The 17,067-nt window shown below is 35.8% G+C and overlaps 1 protein-coding gene across 5 annotated transcripts in view; it reads right to left on the bottom strand.

The window, feature by feature from the left end:
• Positions 1–17,067, bottom strand: part of EML4 (EMAP like 4) — a 161,713-nt gene that overhangs the window by 96,791 nt on the left and 47,855 nt on the right. For 4 of the 5 annotated variants that reach the window (XM_030311216.1, XM_030311213.1, XM_030311214.1 and 1 more), the window contains exon 1: positions 5,617–5,698. The exons of the other annotated variant lie outside the window; for it this stretch is intronic. In XM_030311216.1, coding sequence (XP_030167076.1) covers positions 5,617–5,683 — 67 coding nt within the window. In that variant the 5' untranslated portion in view covers positions 5,684–5,698. Of the gene's footprint in view, positions 1–5,616; positions 5,699–17,067 lie in introns of those variants that run through there. 5 annotated transcript variants of the gene reach the window in all.

Here is a 17,067-nt window from a genome sequence, read left to right on the forward strand (position 1 = left end):
GAAGCAGGCTCCAGGCTCTGAGCCATCAGCCCAGAGCCTGATGCGGGGCTCGAACTCACGGACCGCGAGATTGTGACCTGAGCTGAAGTTGGACGCTTAACTGACTGAGCCACCCAGGTGCCCCTTCTAGCATGTTTTTTAATAAAATTGGAATACTGTGCATGGAACAAACTTGCTTTAAGAAATCAAGCTCCAGAAGCAATGCATTTTAGCTTAAGATTAAGTAACATATAGGGGTGCCTGGGTGCCTCAGTCGGTTAAGCGTCCGACTCTCAATTTCAGCTCAGGTCATGATCTCAGTTTGAGACCCACGTAGGGCTCTGTGCTGACAGCGCAGAGCCTGCTTGGGGTTCTCTCTCTGCCCCACTTGCTTTCTCTCTCTCTCTCTCTCCCTCTCCCTCTCTCCTACCGTTTTACAGATAAATAAACTAAGACTCTAGGTACTCAAGTGAATTACTCTTGGTCAAACAGCAAACTGGGGTTAGAATTGCTCCCTGAGATGACTCTAAAAAATCCACTGCTCTTCTCTATTTTGAAAACTTTGTTCTTTTTTCTCTCATGATCTAATGCACCACACTCTCTCTCCTTCACAAGACATATGTGTTCAGTAAATAGAATATATCTACTTTCTGGGAGCTTTTTACACTTCCTTTTCCTAATGTAAGTATACATTAGCTCCTTTTCCTTATACCACAATAAGCTCTCATTTCTTTGTTCCTTTTCAAGATAGTTTCTAGCCTTAAAAGTTACTACAAATGAATCCTCAAGGGTTGTTAAACTCATTGGGGGGGAAGGGTTGAGGGAGGTGAATGGAGAGAGAACGGAGGTCTATAAACCTCTTATCTATCAGTCTACTCTTATTTGTTGGCATAAGTCTCTTTTATTAGTGGTGTAAGCAAATTTATATGTAACTAGTAGACTTCAATATTCAATATTATAGTGTTAAAACTACAATGATAGCTGTTCATTATGCTTTTACTACAATGAATCAGTTAATTTGGCTTCTGAGTTATTCAGAAATACATTACCTTTGCAGAGATAAACATATTCTATTCTAAATATCCAAAAGTTGGCAATCCAGCAACACATCAGAATGAGACATGCCTATATATTCTAGTACCTTTTCAATGCTAATGATTTTGTGTAAATCTTTCTAAAGTAAAATACTTTCTTGCCTTCTTGACTAAGACATACAATTCTAATTTAGCCACTTCTCGATGGCTCAATCTTCATTGAGAATACTAATTACTTTGTGCTACAAGTACTGTGACAGAATGATGCACTAGAGGCTATTATATTTCTAATTAAATAACTCAAAGTATTACATTTTCAAATTTCTAATCTTTCTTGATACCTTTTCTGCTTCACTATTTGCAGTTAGGATTAACTATGGCTGTCTATAGCAACATTCTTTCCCAATCTAACTTCCTAAATTATGGGATACTGGATAACCAAGCTTTTTGTTTATAAGAAAATAATCTTTGAAATTACAACTTCTTCTATTTAAAAAATTATATTAGAATGTATATTATATACACATGCATTATATATATGATTTATACAATCTAAACAGAAAGGGAGGAAAAAAAAAGCAGCCTTGGACCTAATAATAGTGTCACTGGAGACCCAGAGGAAGAGAAAAAGATTCTAGCTGATAAAAATATGTAAATAATGACTAAACTTTCCAAGTTAGATTAAAATTTACAAATTCATTAAAATTAAGTATATAATGAAGTTATTATCTCCACCACACACAAAAATAAAATCCAAGTAAATTAAAGGATTAAAGATAAAATTATAAAACCTTTAGTAAGTAAGAGAGAATATCTTCATATTTTGGAAGTGAAGGAGAGGTTCCTAAATGAGACACAGAAAGCACTACCCATAAAAGTAAAGACTGATACTTATCTACATTAGAATTCAGAATGTATGCACACTAAAAGACACGATAAAGAGAAAAAGCAATTTACAAACTGGGAGAAGATAGTTTTAACACCTATAACTGGTAATGAATTATTATCCTGAATAAAGAATTCCTGCAAACTGGTAACAGAAAAATTGGTAAAAATCTCGACTAAGCATCACAAAAAGGAACAAATGGCCAATGAACATATGAAATGAGGCTCAAGCACCTCATTAATAATTTTGGAAAGCAGGGGCACCTGGGTGGCTCAATTGGTTAAGTGTCCAACATCAGCTCAGGTCATGATTTCACAGTTTGTGAGTTCAAGCCCTGCATCAGGCTCTGTGCTGACAGCTCAGAGCGTGGAGCCTGCTTCAGATTCTGTCTGTCTGTCTGTCTGTCTGTCTCTCTCTGCCCCTCCCCCACTCACACTGTTTTTTCTCTCTCTCTCAAAAATAAGCATTTAAAATAATAAGAATAAATAATAATTTTGGAAAGGAAAATTAAAACCATATAAAATACTATTTTATACTCACCAAACTGGCAAAACATTCAAAGTGTGACAATATCAAGTGTTCCCAGGGATACAGAGTAATGTGAACTCTCCTACATTATTGCTAGGAGATATAAACTGTTTCAATGACTTTGTGGGGGGGGGGGGGGGACCCAACCATGGCATCATCTGGTAAAACTGAAGATGCATACATCTTATGACTCAGCAAGTTCACTTCTAGGTGTATATACCCTATCCTACAGCAGGACTGGCAAGCGTTTTCTGTTAAAGAGCTAGATAAATATTTTAGCTTTGCAGACCATAGAGCCCCTGTAGCAATTCCTCAGATCTGCCTTTATAATACAAAAAACAGCTATATATAAATATGTAAATGATTGGGTATGGCTATGTTCCAATAAAACTTTACAAAACAGGTTATCTACCAGGTATTCCCAGTCTCTGCTCTTGCACACATATACCAAGAGGCATGTTCAAGAATGTTCACAACAGCATAGTTCAAAATAGAAACACTGGAAAAAAATCTAAATGTTCATCAACTGTAAAATGGGCAAATAAACTGTGATACAAACATTCAACAGAATAATACCGAGTGGTAATGCAACATCATGTATGAGTCCAAGGAATATACTGATAAGCATAAAAGGCAAGTCAGATAAACTTTATAAAAATTCAAAAAACACAAAAATAAGTAACATATTATTTAGAATAAAACTATAAAGAGAATAATATACACAAAATTTGTGACAATAGTTACTTCTGGTGACAGAGGGCAAGGGCTAGTATAGGGAGGCATCCACAGATAACATAACATCTGTATCATAAAAAAAAAAAAGAATTTTGGAGATGAGTAATTATGGTTGGTTTCCTCATTTCATTTTTTGGAGAACCATCTTTGCACATTAAATTTTCCAAAACAGATAAAAAGTGGAGTTGTACTTCCAAAAAACTCTGAGGTTTTATGTCATAAAAACAACTAAATAAGATGGTTTTTATGACAGTTTGAGGCTAATGGTAGGACCCTTAATTATTACCTATAAATCTCTGGGGGAAAAAATAGTTCATTTCAGAGAAGTATATTATTCAGTACACAATACCATTCAAAGAACAAATATTAAAAAATGTTTTTAAATGGTCTATGATCTCCCCTTGTTAAAAACACTTATGTTAAGGCACTGGCAGGATTTACTGGGTAGAAAGACAATGCAAATTGGAAGATTAGAGGAGCTAGTAAGGATGAAGAAACATGAGAAAATAGTAACAATACCATGCATTGTTTACAGCTGAAAAAAATATGGCACTAGCTTAAAGGACTATAAATAGGCAACTGATTAAATGGTTGCACTATGGTATACTATGTACTCTTAAAAAGGATGATGTATATTTATAATCATAAACAAGTTTATTAAGAGTGACCACATACTATGAAATAAAAAATATATAGACAAAAAATTTGCAAGGCAACAATTACCATGTATTTTGTGTAGAACTGTATATCTACAGGTATACATGTACATACAGATATAGAGACACTAGAGGTAGGTCTCAGAGAAGTGGGATTTCTGAGGATTTTTGCTGCCTTATACTCTTTTAAATGAATTTTCTGTGCGCACGTGCGTGCACGCACACACACACAATTCTGTGTAAATAAAATTTAAATTATTTTCTCAGGAAAAAAAAGCAAAGTTAATTTAGGCTGTGATGTAGAATTTTCAATGCAAATTTGGTTAATTTATAGATTTTTATGCTTTATAAGAACAGAACCCCCTCATGAGAAGTTTCATGGGGCTGGGAAGAGGATCTGGAAGAAACAATTTTGGCCAATGAAAGCATTTCTGTAAAAAGTATGAATATAAATGAGACTCAAAAAGAATATTCTCAGGCTAAGAAGAGACACAAAAATCAATACAATACATTCAAAGGAAGAGCTGGTCTTTAAAAATTATTTGTTTATAACACAAAACGCAATTACAAATGATTTGCCACGTTAGTAAATTCATATCAGAAGGAATTTAGCAACTTAAATGATTTTTTTGTTTTGTTCTAAATTGGAATTGGTTGTCTTCAAATATTGCATAAAGACAGAAATACTTAAGGACTATATCAAGAAGTAATGCACTATGTGTTCTACAACAGCTAAAATTTATTTGTGGAAATAAACCAAAGAAAATACATTCTAAAAACACAGCCGCTCATAGGAAGATATATTTATATTTATGCAGAAATTAAGGTTTCCTATTTATCATAATATTCTATTTCAAAAGTCACATTTTTCTCTCAAAGTTTTAATTAAGTAAGGCATTTAAATTGCTAAAACCTTGGATATTTTATTTTGCTAGTAAATGACAATATCAATTACCTCCAGTTAGCAATATGATTCTATGAAAGTAAGACTGGCTTCTGGCTTCAATGAAATAACACAAATAATGTTGCTTATTTTCCATTTTTAAAACTAAGTGTTTTTCCTTGTAATACAGTCTTACTAAAAATTCATCTACTAGCATAAAAGAGAAACTGTGTTAAGTAAAAAAACAAAAGAAAAACAAAGCAAAACACACACACACACACACACACACACACACACAAACACACACACACCCCGAAAAATATTTTTGCTACAGTACTCTGAGCATGGTGGCTGGTCCCAGGGACAGACTTTACTTCTTTACTTATTCTATCACCAGGATTAATTCACAATTAAAATGGCTCCCCCCCCCAACTCTTACTTAATTTAACAAAAAAAGAATTAAAAACAGATAATTCTGCTTTTGATGAAATTTTCTGGTTAGACTTCATAGAAGCAAACATCAAGCTTAATTACATAATTTATGATTTGCTATTATTTTAGAGAGGCATTTTTGAATTATTTTCCATTAAAAGCTGCTGTTTTAATTTTTTCCCTCAAGAATAGTGTAATGGCCATCCTTTGTGGGGGGCAGGGAAAGAACAAGTTGAGCAAAGCCCACTCTGCCCTCACAAAAGGATTATATTTATTTACATAGTGGGTTCAGTCTTAAATACTTTGTAAAAGTATGTAAGCAAATATTTATGCCATTACTGACACATATATTTAAAGAGAGGAGGGGGGCGGGGGGGGGGTGAAGAACGGATCTAGGTTCACTCCCAGTCCTCAGACTTCTTTTGTCATGAGTAAAGTCTGTGAGACAGGTTTTGAATTCGCGGGAAAGGAAAGATACGTTACCAGTGCAGAAGTTCGTAAGTGTAGAGGAAACACACACTGAAGCGAGACCAGGCAAGCTGTCTTCCATTCTTGCCACCTACGTTACAAGCAATATAAACCAGTTCTGTCTACGTTTCCTGCTGCCTTCCCAGATAGTTCCAGAGCAAATCCCAGCTCTCTAAATCTCACGACATACTTTACATTCTGAGGAAATCCTCCCGGTCCAGATGGCCTACCACAAAGCACTTCTATGTTGGCACAAATAAAAATTTCTTAAGATAGCTCTTCTCCTGTCCCTTTGCTCTCTGAAGTAAAGTTTTCTACTTATTTATAAAGAGAGACAAAGACACTGAAGGAGAGAGAGCAAACAGAGCATGCAGCCAAAAGGGGGTAAAGATACAGACAAAAAACTTTGGCTGCTTTGGGGAGTGGCTAAACTCCAGGCATAGGCAGAAACACATGAATTAATACACCACATGAATGAATATTCATTACAATAATTTGGTTGTCCTCAGACTTCTCTGATCTTCTTTTAATTGATTAAGCATAAGGTGCAACTGCTTCAAATACAAAACTCAGTTTTTGCCTTTTGAAACTGAAACACAAAATATACTCAACAGTTTCTATAAGTAACACAGTTAAAGCCCCCAAAGTATTTTCCTCTACTAGGAAATAAAAAAATTAAGAATGTGTGTGCAAAGTGGCAAATCTCATTTCCTTTTTTCCTTTTTGTTTTGAATAAAATAAAATCCACCGTTACTTTAAAGAAACTAAAAGAATTATCACTTTTCAATCATTTTTGAAATTTTAGTGTTAAAACTAACATGGCTGATTCATTATAAGCATTGTACTTAAGTGAGATGAATGTACAATGAGAACAGTCATTTTTCTTAATTCACTTAATTTCCCAAATTACTGTAAAATAGTACAACTGCACGAGTAATAAACAATTTTTAATGCTTATTTATTTTGAGACAGAGCGAGCAAGCAAGCGAGCATGAGCAGAGGAGGGGCAGAGGAGAGAGAATCCCAAGCAGACTGTGAGCTGTGAGCACCTTGATCCCACAAACTGGGAGATCATGACCTGAGCCCAATCAAGAGTCTACAATGCACTGAACTGTGACCATGAGGTAGTGAAGATGGAAGGGGGAAATAAATGGGTGAGGGGTGGAGACAATGTTGCGGAAGGATGATGATGGGGTTTTTGCTCCAGATAGAAGGGCAATATATTTTCAGGGTTTGGGGAAAAAAATCAACAACAGAGTGATGTGTACTAATATGAAAGGACATACAGGAAAACTCTAGTTAAAGAAGATGTGAAGGGCTAAAATAGAAAATACAGCCCAGGGGTTCCTGCCTGGCTCAGTCAGAAGACCATGGGACTCTTGATCTTGGGGTTGCGAGTTCCAGCCCCACACGTGGTGTAGAGATTACTTAAATAAATAAAACTTAAAAAGAAAGGAAGAAAGAAAATACAGCCCAAAGAATGAGCCTTGAAAAGGGACACTGTTTTATCTAAGAAGAAAGAGGATGAAAGCAGGCACAGATGTTTGTTTTTATACCAAAATTTTTAATCTGTAAAGTAGGAGACAAGGTTGCCTGCTAAAAAGAGCTGGTTAAAGAGAGCTGAGTGTGGAATGTCTATACCATCTGACACATCATATTGCAGGATATTGTTAATTATCTTTTAATAAAGTTACATTCTAAATTCCTAACTAGATTGCAAAGTCCTCTAGGGGAGAAGCTATTTCGTTTTATTTTTCTCTACACCTGGAAAACACCATTAGCACTGGTAACTCTCCAAACACTGGTTGATTTATTGTGGACACACTGTAGAATCAGCAGCAAAGACAGGACTAAACAAGGGGCAAGATAGAGACCCCTTTTACCTTAGTGACATGCAGAGTACTGGGGTCGCTTTAGAAGAACAGAACCCCCACATGAAAAGTTTCATGGGGCTGGGGAAAGGATCTGGAAGAAACAATTTTAGCCGATGACTGATGGAAAAGACAGGTTATCTCTCATTGCCCTAAATATTTCTTCCTTTTTTGGCTTCTTCTTTCTCTGAATATCCCCTTTTCCTCTTTTGTTCCTGGACTTTGAGATTCTGTCTCTCCCTGCCTTTCTTCCCCTTCTTCCCCTCTCTCTGTCACAATATGCCCATTAAGTATATTTTTGTTATTGCTGTCACAGTTTTAGAGATTTAGCCCAATCAAGAGGTTAGATATTTTTGCACTAAAAGGCCTCAACCCAGGACTACAGACAACTTATTTCACTAATTTTTTTGTTATGAATAAATAAGCTAAAATGCCTATATCTCTCCATTAAAACAAACAACCCACTCTCTTCCCCTTACTGATTCCTTAGACAAACTCAATGCTTTCTTTATGTATTTAGTCCTAAACTTACTCATTCGCAGTTTCTCTCTCCCTCTTCTCCCTGCCCCCCCTACCCCTCCTGGTGAATCATCAGTCCTTGGCAGAAAATATAGTACCTATCTTGCTTTAAGAAAAATATTCTACCATGTATGTTTTTATTAACAAAATTGTTCTTAGAATATAAAGTTCATGTGTAACCAAAATTTTATTTAGTATATATACAGTGGTTAAGAATATAGTGCTGAATTTAGACTACCTGGATTCAAAAACTGGCTCACCATTTACTAATTGTATAACTCTGGTCAAGTTTCTTAACTTCTCCACACCTCTGTTTCTTCATCTTTAAAATGAGTCTAAGAGTACCTAACATATAAAATCAAAGAGAATTTAATTAGATAAAAATCATTAAAAAACACTTAAAAATGACAGCAAAAATAGTGAAAGTCTTATGAATGTTAGCTATTACTAAAATAATTACTAAGATTCTAAAATAAAGGCCTGGTAAACCCACACCTAAATTGACTAAATTCTTAATGTTCAGTAAGATCTGCAGGGTCAGGCACCTAGGCAGTAAAGATTTACTGGAACAGTCTCTGAAAAGTCAGCAGAAAGAGATGCTACATTATTTTACTAATTACTTATTCACCAAATTCCATTTCATCATCAGAATGTTAAACTGGGGGATGCCTGGGTGGCTTAGTCGGTTAAGTGTCCAACTTTGACTCGGGTCATTTGGTTTGGGAGTTCAAGCCCCACATCAGGCTCTCAGCTGTCAGTGTGGAGCCTGCTTCGGGCTCTCTGTTTCCCTCTCTCTCTGCCCCTGCCCCACTCTGTCTCTCAAAAATAAACAAACACTTAAAAAAAAAAAAAGCTAAATTGGAATTAGCAGATTAACATTTAATGAATAATTATATGCCATTCATTGGATAAGATAGTCTCCAAACCTAAAAAGCATGGATGAGTGGGGGAGAAAGAAATGTAAACAAAGTGTAATACAACAATTGTCCTGATAGATTTATACAGAAAATAGTGAGACTCAAAAAAGAAAATCAGTCAATTTTTAATGGGAGGGAAAAATGAAAGTTTGGTCTCTGGAACAAGTTATTTAAATAAAATATTGATGAGAATTTTCAGAAAAATTTAGAAAAGCAATGCAACTGGAGAGCTATGTAAACCTATAAAACATCAGGCAAAAATATAACTTTTTTTAAAGCATTTTTTAAAGTTTATTTATTTTGAGAGAAAGAGAGAAAGAAAGACATCCCAAACAGGCGTCACACTATCAGCACAGAACCCAAAGTGGAGCTCAATCTCACGAACCTCGAGATCACGACCTGAGCTGGTTAGATGCTTGACCAACTGAGTCAACCAGGTGCCCCCCCCCCAAAATAGAACTTCTAAATAATAAGTTTACAGATATAACCCAAACAATATGATTCTAAGTACTAAATATTAAAATGTTATATAAGCTGTAAGTATACACTTTTGTCTATTTTAAAAACAAGTAGCATTATTGCTTTAAAAAATAACACAGATTTTTAGATTTCTGAAAAATACTTATTCATCCTAAATTTTATTGAGTAACTAGTTTCTCAGGCACCTATGTTAACTCCTAAGGACCCAAATTCAAATTCAGTTCTTCCTACTTCAAAAAGGAAAAAAAAATTTAAAGGCACAATTTGGAAAAAAATATTTGGAATCATACAAGAAATATGTAAATATATCAATAAGAAAAGACGTCGACCTGATCAAAAAATGTGAAAGAGATGAATAGGTAAACTTCTGTTTATATGGAAGGTGGGAAGATGGATCATCCTTACTAGTAATTAGGAACATACAAATTAAAATCACAGGCTACTATTTCATATCCATTAAATAAACAAAAGTTGTAAATTCTGGCAACACTAAATGTTGGCATCAGAACTTCCGTATGTTTTGAAGAGAAGTGTACATTAAAAAGCTACACTGAAGGAATAATCCAGCAAGATTCACTAAATATTAAGATCTACTTACTGAGCAATCCAGCAACACTAGTCTCAAAAATAGGTCAAGGACTTGAATAGACATTTCTCCAAAGATACACGAACTGCCAGTAAGTACATGAAAGTACTTTCTCCACAAGTGGAGAAAGAATCCTCGTGCGTTGCTGGTGGAAATGCAAAATTATGTAGCCACTGCATAATACGTCCTGGTGGTTCCTCAAAAAGTTAAACATGTGATCCAGCAATTCCACTTACAGGAATTGAAAGCAGGGACTCAAACATATACTTGTACCCCAGTGTTTAACAGTAACATCATTCACAACAGTGAACAGGTGGAAACCACCCAAATGTCTATCCACAGATGAATGGACAAAATGTGTATATACATACAATGGAGTATGATCCAACCTTAAAAAATAAAATGCGGACACATGCTACAATATGGGTGAGTCTTGAAAATATTATGCTAAATAAAATAAACCAGATACAATGCTGGTGAGAATGTAAATGGTACAACCACTTTGGAAAATATTCTGGCAGTTCTTCAAAAAGTTAAACATAGGGGCGCCTGGGTGGCGCAGTCGGTTAAGCGTCCGACTTCAGCCAGGTCACGATCTCGCGGTCCGTGAGTTCGAGCCCCGCGTCAGGCTCTGGGCTGATGGCTCAGAGCCTGGAGCCTGCTTCCGATTCTGTGTCTCCCTCTCTCTCTGCCCCTCCCCCGTTCCCGTTCATGCTCTGTCTCTCTCTGTCCCAAAAATAAATAAAAAAAAAAAAAAAAAAAAAAAAAAGTTAAACATAGATTACTATAAGACCCAGCAATTCTCTCCTAGGTATACACCTAACAGAAATGAAAACATGTCTACGTAAAAACTTACACATGAATGTTCACAGCAGCATTATGTATGAGAGTCAAAAAGCAGAATAACCCAAATGTGCATCAAATAATGGATATCATTCATGTGGTATATCCAAACAATGGATTATTCAACTATAGAAAGGAATGGGGTACTGATACATACTACAATATGGATGCATCAGGAAAACATGCCAAGTTAAAGAAAGATGCCAGTCACAAAGAGGACTTGTTGTATGATTCCATTTATAGGAGATGTCCACAAGGGGCAAATGTGTAACAGAAAGCAGATTAGTGGTTACCTAGGGTCTGCAGGAGGAATGGAGAGCAACTGCTAAAGAAGACAATTTCTTCTCTGGGTGTTGAGAGTAGTCTAGAACTGATAGTGGTACAAGTTACACAACCCTATGAATATACTAAAAACAAGTGAATTGAGTATTTCAAATGTGTGAACTGTATGGTATACGAATTATATCTCAAACAAGCTGTTGCCAAAACAACAGCAAACTCCTCATTTAATAAGCAACAAAAACTTCCATAATTTAAAATGTAAATTCACTTAGAAGTCTTAAGTAGAATTTAAATTTTCCCAAAAGTATAAATGATGGCAGAAGACAACTGGGGCATAACTGTGTATCTGAAAAGGGCAGATCACCTAAAAGAATAACCTAAATAAGGGTACAAATGAGGGAGAAGAGAAAAGGTGGAGTTGTAAGGACAATTTCACCTTTTTCATAATGTAGCCTAGAGCCAGCATTGCTTAATAAACTATTAATCTGTATTTACTCAATTGTCCAAAGAATAAAAATGTAATGACCTTTGTAACCAAAGATCTTGTTTACTGTATCTAGATGTGTTTTAGGATTTTTTCACATACTGTGAGAGATATGGGCTAAGTAGGACCAAATCTCTCACATAGTACTCTTGTAATAGGAATAGGTGCAGACTTAAAAAAAAAAAAAAAAAAAAAAAAAAAGGTTACTTCCTATAAGTAAGGAGAGGAAAGATAATTGGCTAGAGTAAAATCTGCAGTTGTGACTGCTGGCATTTAAGATCTGTTCAAAAGCAAAAAGAAAACAAATTGTTGAGATGATTAAACCTTACCCTGCTGAAAGCATGTCTTTACAATTACAAATGACTTAGCCTCTTCAGTCAGCAGGACAGAAAATTAAAAACAATTTTTACTGTTCCTATGGGCTAAATAAAAATATGAGAGCAAACAGTAGCTAGGATGTTAGGACACAGGCAGTTGTACTGGTACATTTGTGAACTGCTACAAACTTTCTTAAAAGTAATCTGGTAATAGCTATTTAAAATTACACACACACTCTTTGATCCAACAATGTATGTAGTAAGGAGAGAAGGGACTATATAAACAAGACTTAAAGGTCTATCAAAATGAGAACAGGTGAACGAAATGGCTCCTAAATATGAAATATTATACACTATTAAAAGAATGTATCATATGTCTATCAATGTGGTGTGAAGGTTATCCATGGGAGATACATTAAGTGAAAAAAGCTAGTTGCCAGTAAGCAACAGATAATGCACAGCCATTGTACACACAGTGTTATTTTATGTCCTGTTTTTGAAACAAACAACAAAACCTGTTCATGTAGAACAGGGGTCAGCAAACTTTTTCTGTAAAGGACCAAAGAGTAAATATTTTAGGCTTTGCAATGTCAAAAGAACTCTGTCCCAACTATTGCACTCTATTGTAGCAACATGTCTACAAACGAGCTTGGCTATGTTCCAATAAAACTTAATAGACACTGAAGTTAGAATCTCATATAACTTTCATGGGTCATGAAATATTCTGTTGATTTTTTTCAACCATTTAAAAATATAAAAACACACTCTTGGCTCACAGGATGTACAGATACAGTGGATTTGGCACGAGGGCCATATTTTGTCTACCTCTACCACAGAAGGATACAAACTAAACTATTAACAAGGGTTATCTTGTACAAAGTTTGATTTGTTAAAATGTGCAAGTACATATTTATAATTTACAAATACATAATTTTTAAAGTATCTCTTCTAAGACAGGAATCAGTTTTACTGACAAAGTAAATTTTATTAATAAGGCTGAGACCGGCCTCCATAATCAGAATTGGCAGTGTATTAATTTTATGACTTTATTTCTCCATGGCTACAGAAAGAGAATAAGAAGGAGACAATAAGCAAAATAACTTTAAATTTTTGTTTAGTGCCAAATTAGAGAATCCAGCATTTTATTGTCCTTCTTGCTGCACAATCTTTGCTTATGTATAGTGAAGGTTCTCAAGCTGGTAGATATGATACAGAAAAGACTACTCAGACTTCTAGGTGAGGGCAGATAGGTTTACATTTTCAGAAAACCTCTCCTATTTCCACATAAAGAATATTTTTTAATAAAATCACCAACACATTGTATCCCAAGGATTTGATATTGTTGAATAAGGAACTGAGAGACAGGAAAAAAAGTTATTTTCTAAGCTTTTACCATATGTCCAACACTTTATTAGGTATATGGTAGGATATAAAAGTGATGTAGGTTAAGACGTGGTCCTCTCAAAGAACTTTCAAAGATGCAAAAATCCTAAAAAAGAATTAGCAAACCAAAAGCAGTAACATATAAAAAAGATAATAAATCACAACCAAGTTGACTTTATTGAAGAAACTTACATTAACAGAAAAAAATCATTAATTTCAAACAAAAGGCATTTCATGAAATTTAAAATCCTTCAAAACAAAAACATTAAATACTATGAATAGAAGGGAACATCCTTAGTCTGATAACAAAGGCATTCAGCAGATCACATTTTCTGCATTTCTCTCTTGCACTAGCTGGATACATGCATACATAAACATAGATGTGTTCTTATACTATGACGGACAGACATTCCTTTCAGCAAAAAGCAGGGTCTGTGCTCCCTTTCTCTTGCATCTGGTTGGGGGCTTGTGACTGCTCCAATCAGAGTATAGCAAAAGTAATGCTTATATGACTTCTGAGACTAGGCTGTAAAAAGGATACAGCTTCTTTTCTCTTGTTTGGGAATGTTTGCTTTAGGAGAAACCAACCACCATGCTGTGAAGAAGCTCACACTAGGCCACATGGCGGAGACCACCTCTCCACAGGTGGAAAGGAAAGGAGGCTCCCTGCAAAGAGCCAGCATCAACAATCAGACATATGAGTAAATGAGTCTTCAGATGGTTCCTCTCTCCCTCTGCCTTTGCATCTTGCAGCCAAGGCTTCAGACAACACAGAATAGAGATAAGCCTTCCATGGTGTGCCCTACTTAAATTCCTAATCCACAAAAACAATGATCATAATAAATGGTTGCTCTATGCTATTAAAAATTTTTTTAATGTTTATTTTTTGAGAGAGTGCAAGCGGGGGAGGGGCAGAGAGAGGGGACCCAACAGTAGCAAGCCCTCTGTGGGGCTCAACCAACCCAGCCACCCATACACCCCATAGGCCATTAAAATTTTCTTAAATGAGGGGTGCCTGGGTGGCTCCATTGGTTGAGTGTAGGACTTCAGCTCAGGTCATGATCTCGTGGTTTCTGGGTTTGAGCCCCATGTCAGGCTCCATGCTGACAGTGCAGTGTCTGCTTGGAATTCTCTTTTGCTCTCTCTTCTTCTCTCTCTGCCCCTCCCCCCACCCGTGCTTTCTCTCTCAAAATATACTTAAAACTTCTTTTCTTAAATGTGTGTTTATCTATTTGGGGGGGTGGGGAGAGGGAGACAGAGTATTCCAAGCAGGTTCTGTGCTATCAGCACAGAGCCCATTGTGGGGCTACATCTCATGAACCATGAGATCATGACCTGAGTCGAAATCAAGAGTCGGATGCTTAACCAACTGAGCCACCCAGGCATCCCATATGCCATTAAATTTTTAATTGATTATGCAGCCATAGTAAGTGCAACAGGCAAACAACAAAAATTAAAAAATGACACCATCATATTTAATGTTGGAAATACTGAAAGCTTTCCTTTTGAGGTAGGGAACAAAATAAACAAGGATACCTACTCCCACCACTTCTCTTTTATACTGCAGTCCTACTCAGTTCAGTAAGACAAGAGAAATAAATTAGACATTAGAAAAGAATAAAACTATCATTCACAGACAACATGATTATGTATATAAAAATACCAAAAATATATAGACAGCTGATTAGAATTAATAGCGAGCTTAGCAAGGTTGATGGATACAGGTCAATACACAAAATCAACTATATTACTCTATCCTAGAAACAAACAGAAAAACAGTGGCTTTAAAGAATATCATTTACAGGAATACTAAAAAAATACCTAGTAATAAAAATAATAAAATGACGTTCAAGACTTCTGCACATAAAACTAGTAAATGTTGTTGAGAGAAATTAAATACCTAAATAATTGGATAAATATACCAAATTCATGGATTGAAGACTCAATGAAAACATGCCACTTTTACCCTGATTTGGAAATTTAATGCAGTATGGAAAAAATTTCAACACTTTGTGTGTGTTCATGCACGCATGTGTTCCTGTGGATGGAATTTGGTAAGCTTATTCTGAAGTTTACACAGAAAAGCAAAAAGTCAAGAATAAGTAAAACCCTCATGAACAAAAGGAAAAATGTAGGTGCACTTGCTCTACTACATAGCAAGACTTATTATGAAACTACAGTAATTAAGACAAAGGTAGACAAATAAACCCATAGAACTGAAAAGAGACTCCAAAATTAAGCACACTCATATACAGACCAAAGGTGGTACTTTGGAGAGCTGGGGAAACAAGATCCATGCCAATAAATAATGCTGGGTCAGGTGGATCTGCATATGGGGGAGGGGAGGGAATAAAACTTGACCCTTACCTCAGAGCATATACAAAAGTCAATTCCAGATCTAACTGTGAAAGACAAAACAATAAAGCTTTCAGAAGACAGTTAAACAGATACGGAAATCACTATTGATAAGGGAAAAGATTAATATCGGGACCAACCTTAAAACTGAGAATGTCCATTATAAAAAGACACTATTAAAAGTGAAAGGGCATGCCAGAATAGGAGAAAGCAGTTGGAACATAACTGACAAAGGGCTCATATCCTGAATATACAGAGAATACTTATAAATCAACCAGAAAGACAGTTGTCCGATACAAAAATGAATAAAAGAGTTGAACAGGAACTTTAAAAAAGAGGACACCCAATTGGCCAATAAATATGTGAAAAGATGCTCAACCTTATTGGTATTCAAGAAAACGCAATTTGAAACCATAATAAAATACCACTACACACTCATTGGGTGGCTTAAATTAAAAAGACTAACAATACCTAGTGTTGGTGAAGATGTAGAACAACGCAAACTCTTAGAACTGCTGATGGAACTATATACTAGTACAGCCAGTATGGAAAACTATTTGGCATCACTATTAAAGTGGGATATGGGGCGCCTGGGTGGCGCAGTCGGTTAAGCGTCCGACTTCAGCCAGGTCACGATCTCGCGGTCCGTGAGTTTGAGCCCCGCGTCAGGCTCTGGGCTGATGGCTCGGAGCCTGGAGCCTGTTTCCGATTCTGTGTCTCCCTCTGTCTCTGCCCCTCCCCCGTTCATGCTCTGTCTCTCTCTGTCCCAAAAATAAAAATAAAAAAAAAAAAAAAGTGGGATAAACACATTCCCTACAACTCAGCATTCCAATCCTAGGATTATACTCAACAGAAATATGTGTACCAAAAAATATGTACAGGAATCAGAGCAGTATTATCTGTAACAGTCAGACACTGGAAACAAATCAAATCCATCAATATTAGAACAGACAAATAAACTGTGGCATATTCATATAACACAGTATCATTCAGCAAGGATGCTGAACGAACCACAGCTACACAACATGAATGACTCTCAAACAGTACTGAGCAAAAGAAACCAAACACAAAAGAGTGTATGTTTTAAGATTCCACTTACATAAACCAGGTAAAACTACACAATATTGTCAAAAATTAAGATAGCAGTTATTTTTGGAGATATTGGGGGGGGTAATAATTGGGAGAAGAGGAAAGGTGTAGGGTGTTCTGGGGTATTGGGTATGCTCTCTTTCTTTTTACCTGGATTATGATTACATGTATTAAGTGTCAATAAAAGGTTTTTAAATGTGGAGCTCACACCCTCAATATATGTAAATTCTTTATACATGTATTACTCTGCTAATATGTTATGAACATTATAAAACATGTAAAAAATAGAAATCTGGAAAGTATGGATAAAAATAAGCATCTTAGATGTCCTGCTAATTAC

This window comes from Lynx canadensis, chromosome A3, assembly GCF_007474595.2.
Source record: "Lynx canadensis isolate LIC74 chromosome A3, mLynCan4.pri.v2, whole genome shotgun sequence".
Classification (NCBI taxonomy): domain Eukaryota; kingdom Metazoa; phylum Chordata; class Mammalia; order Carnivora; family Felidae; genus Lynx; species Lynx canadensis.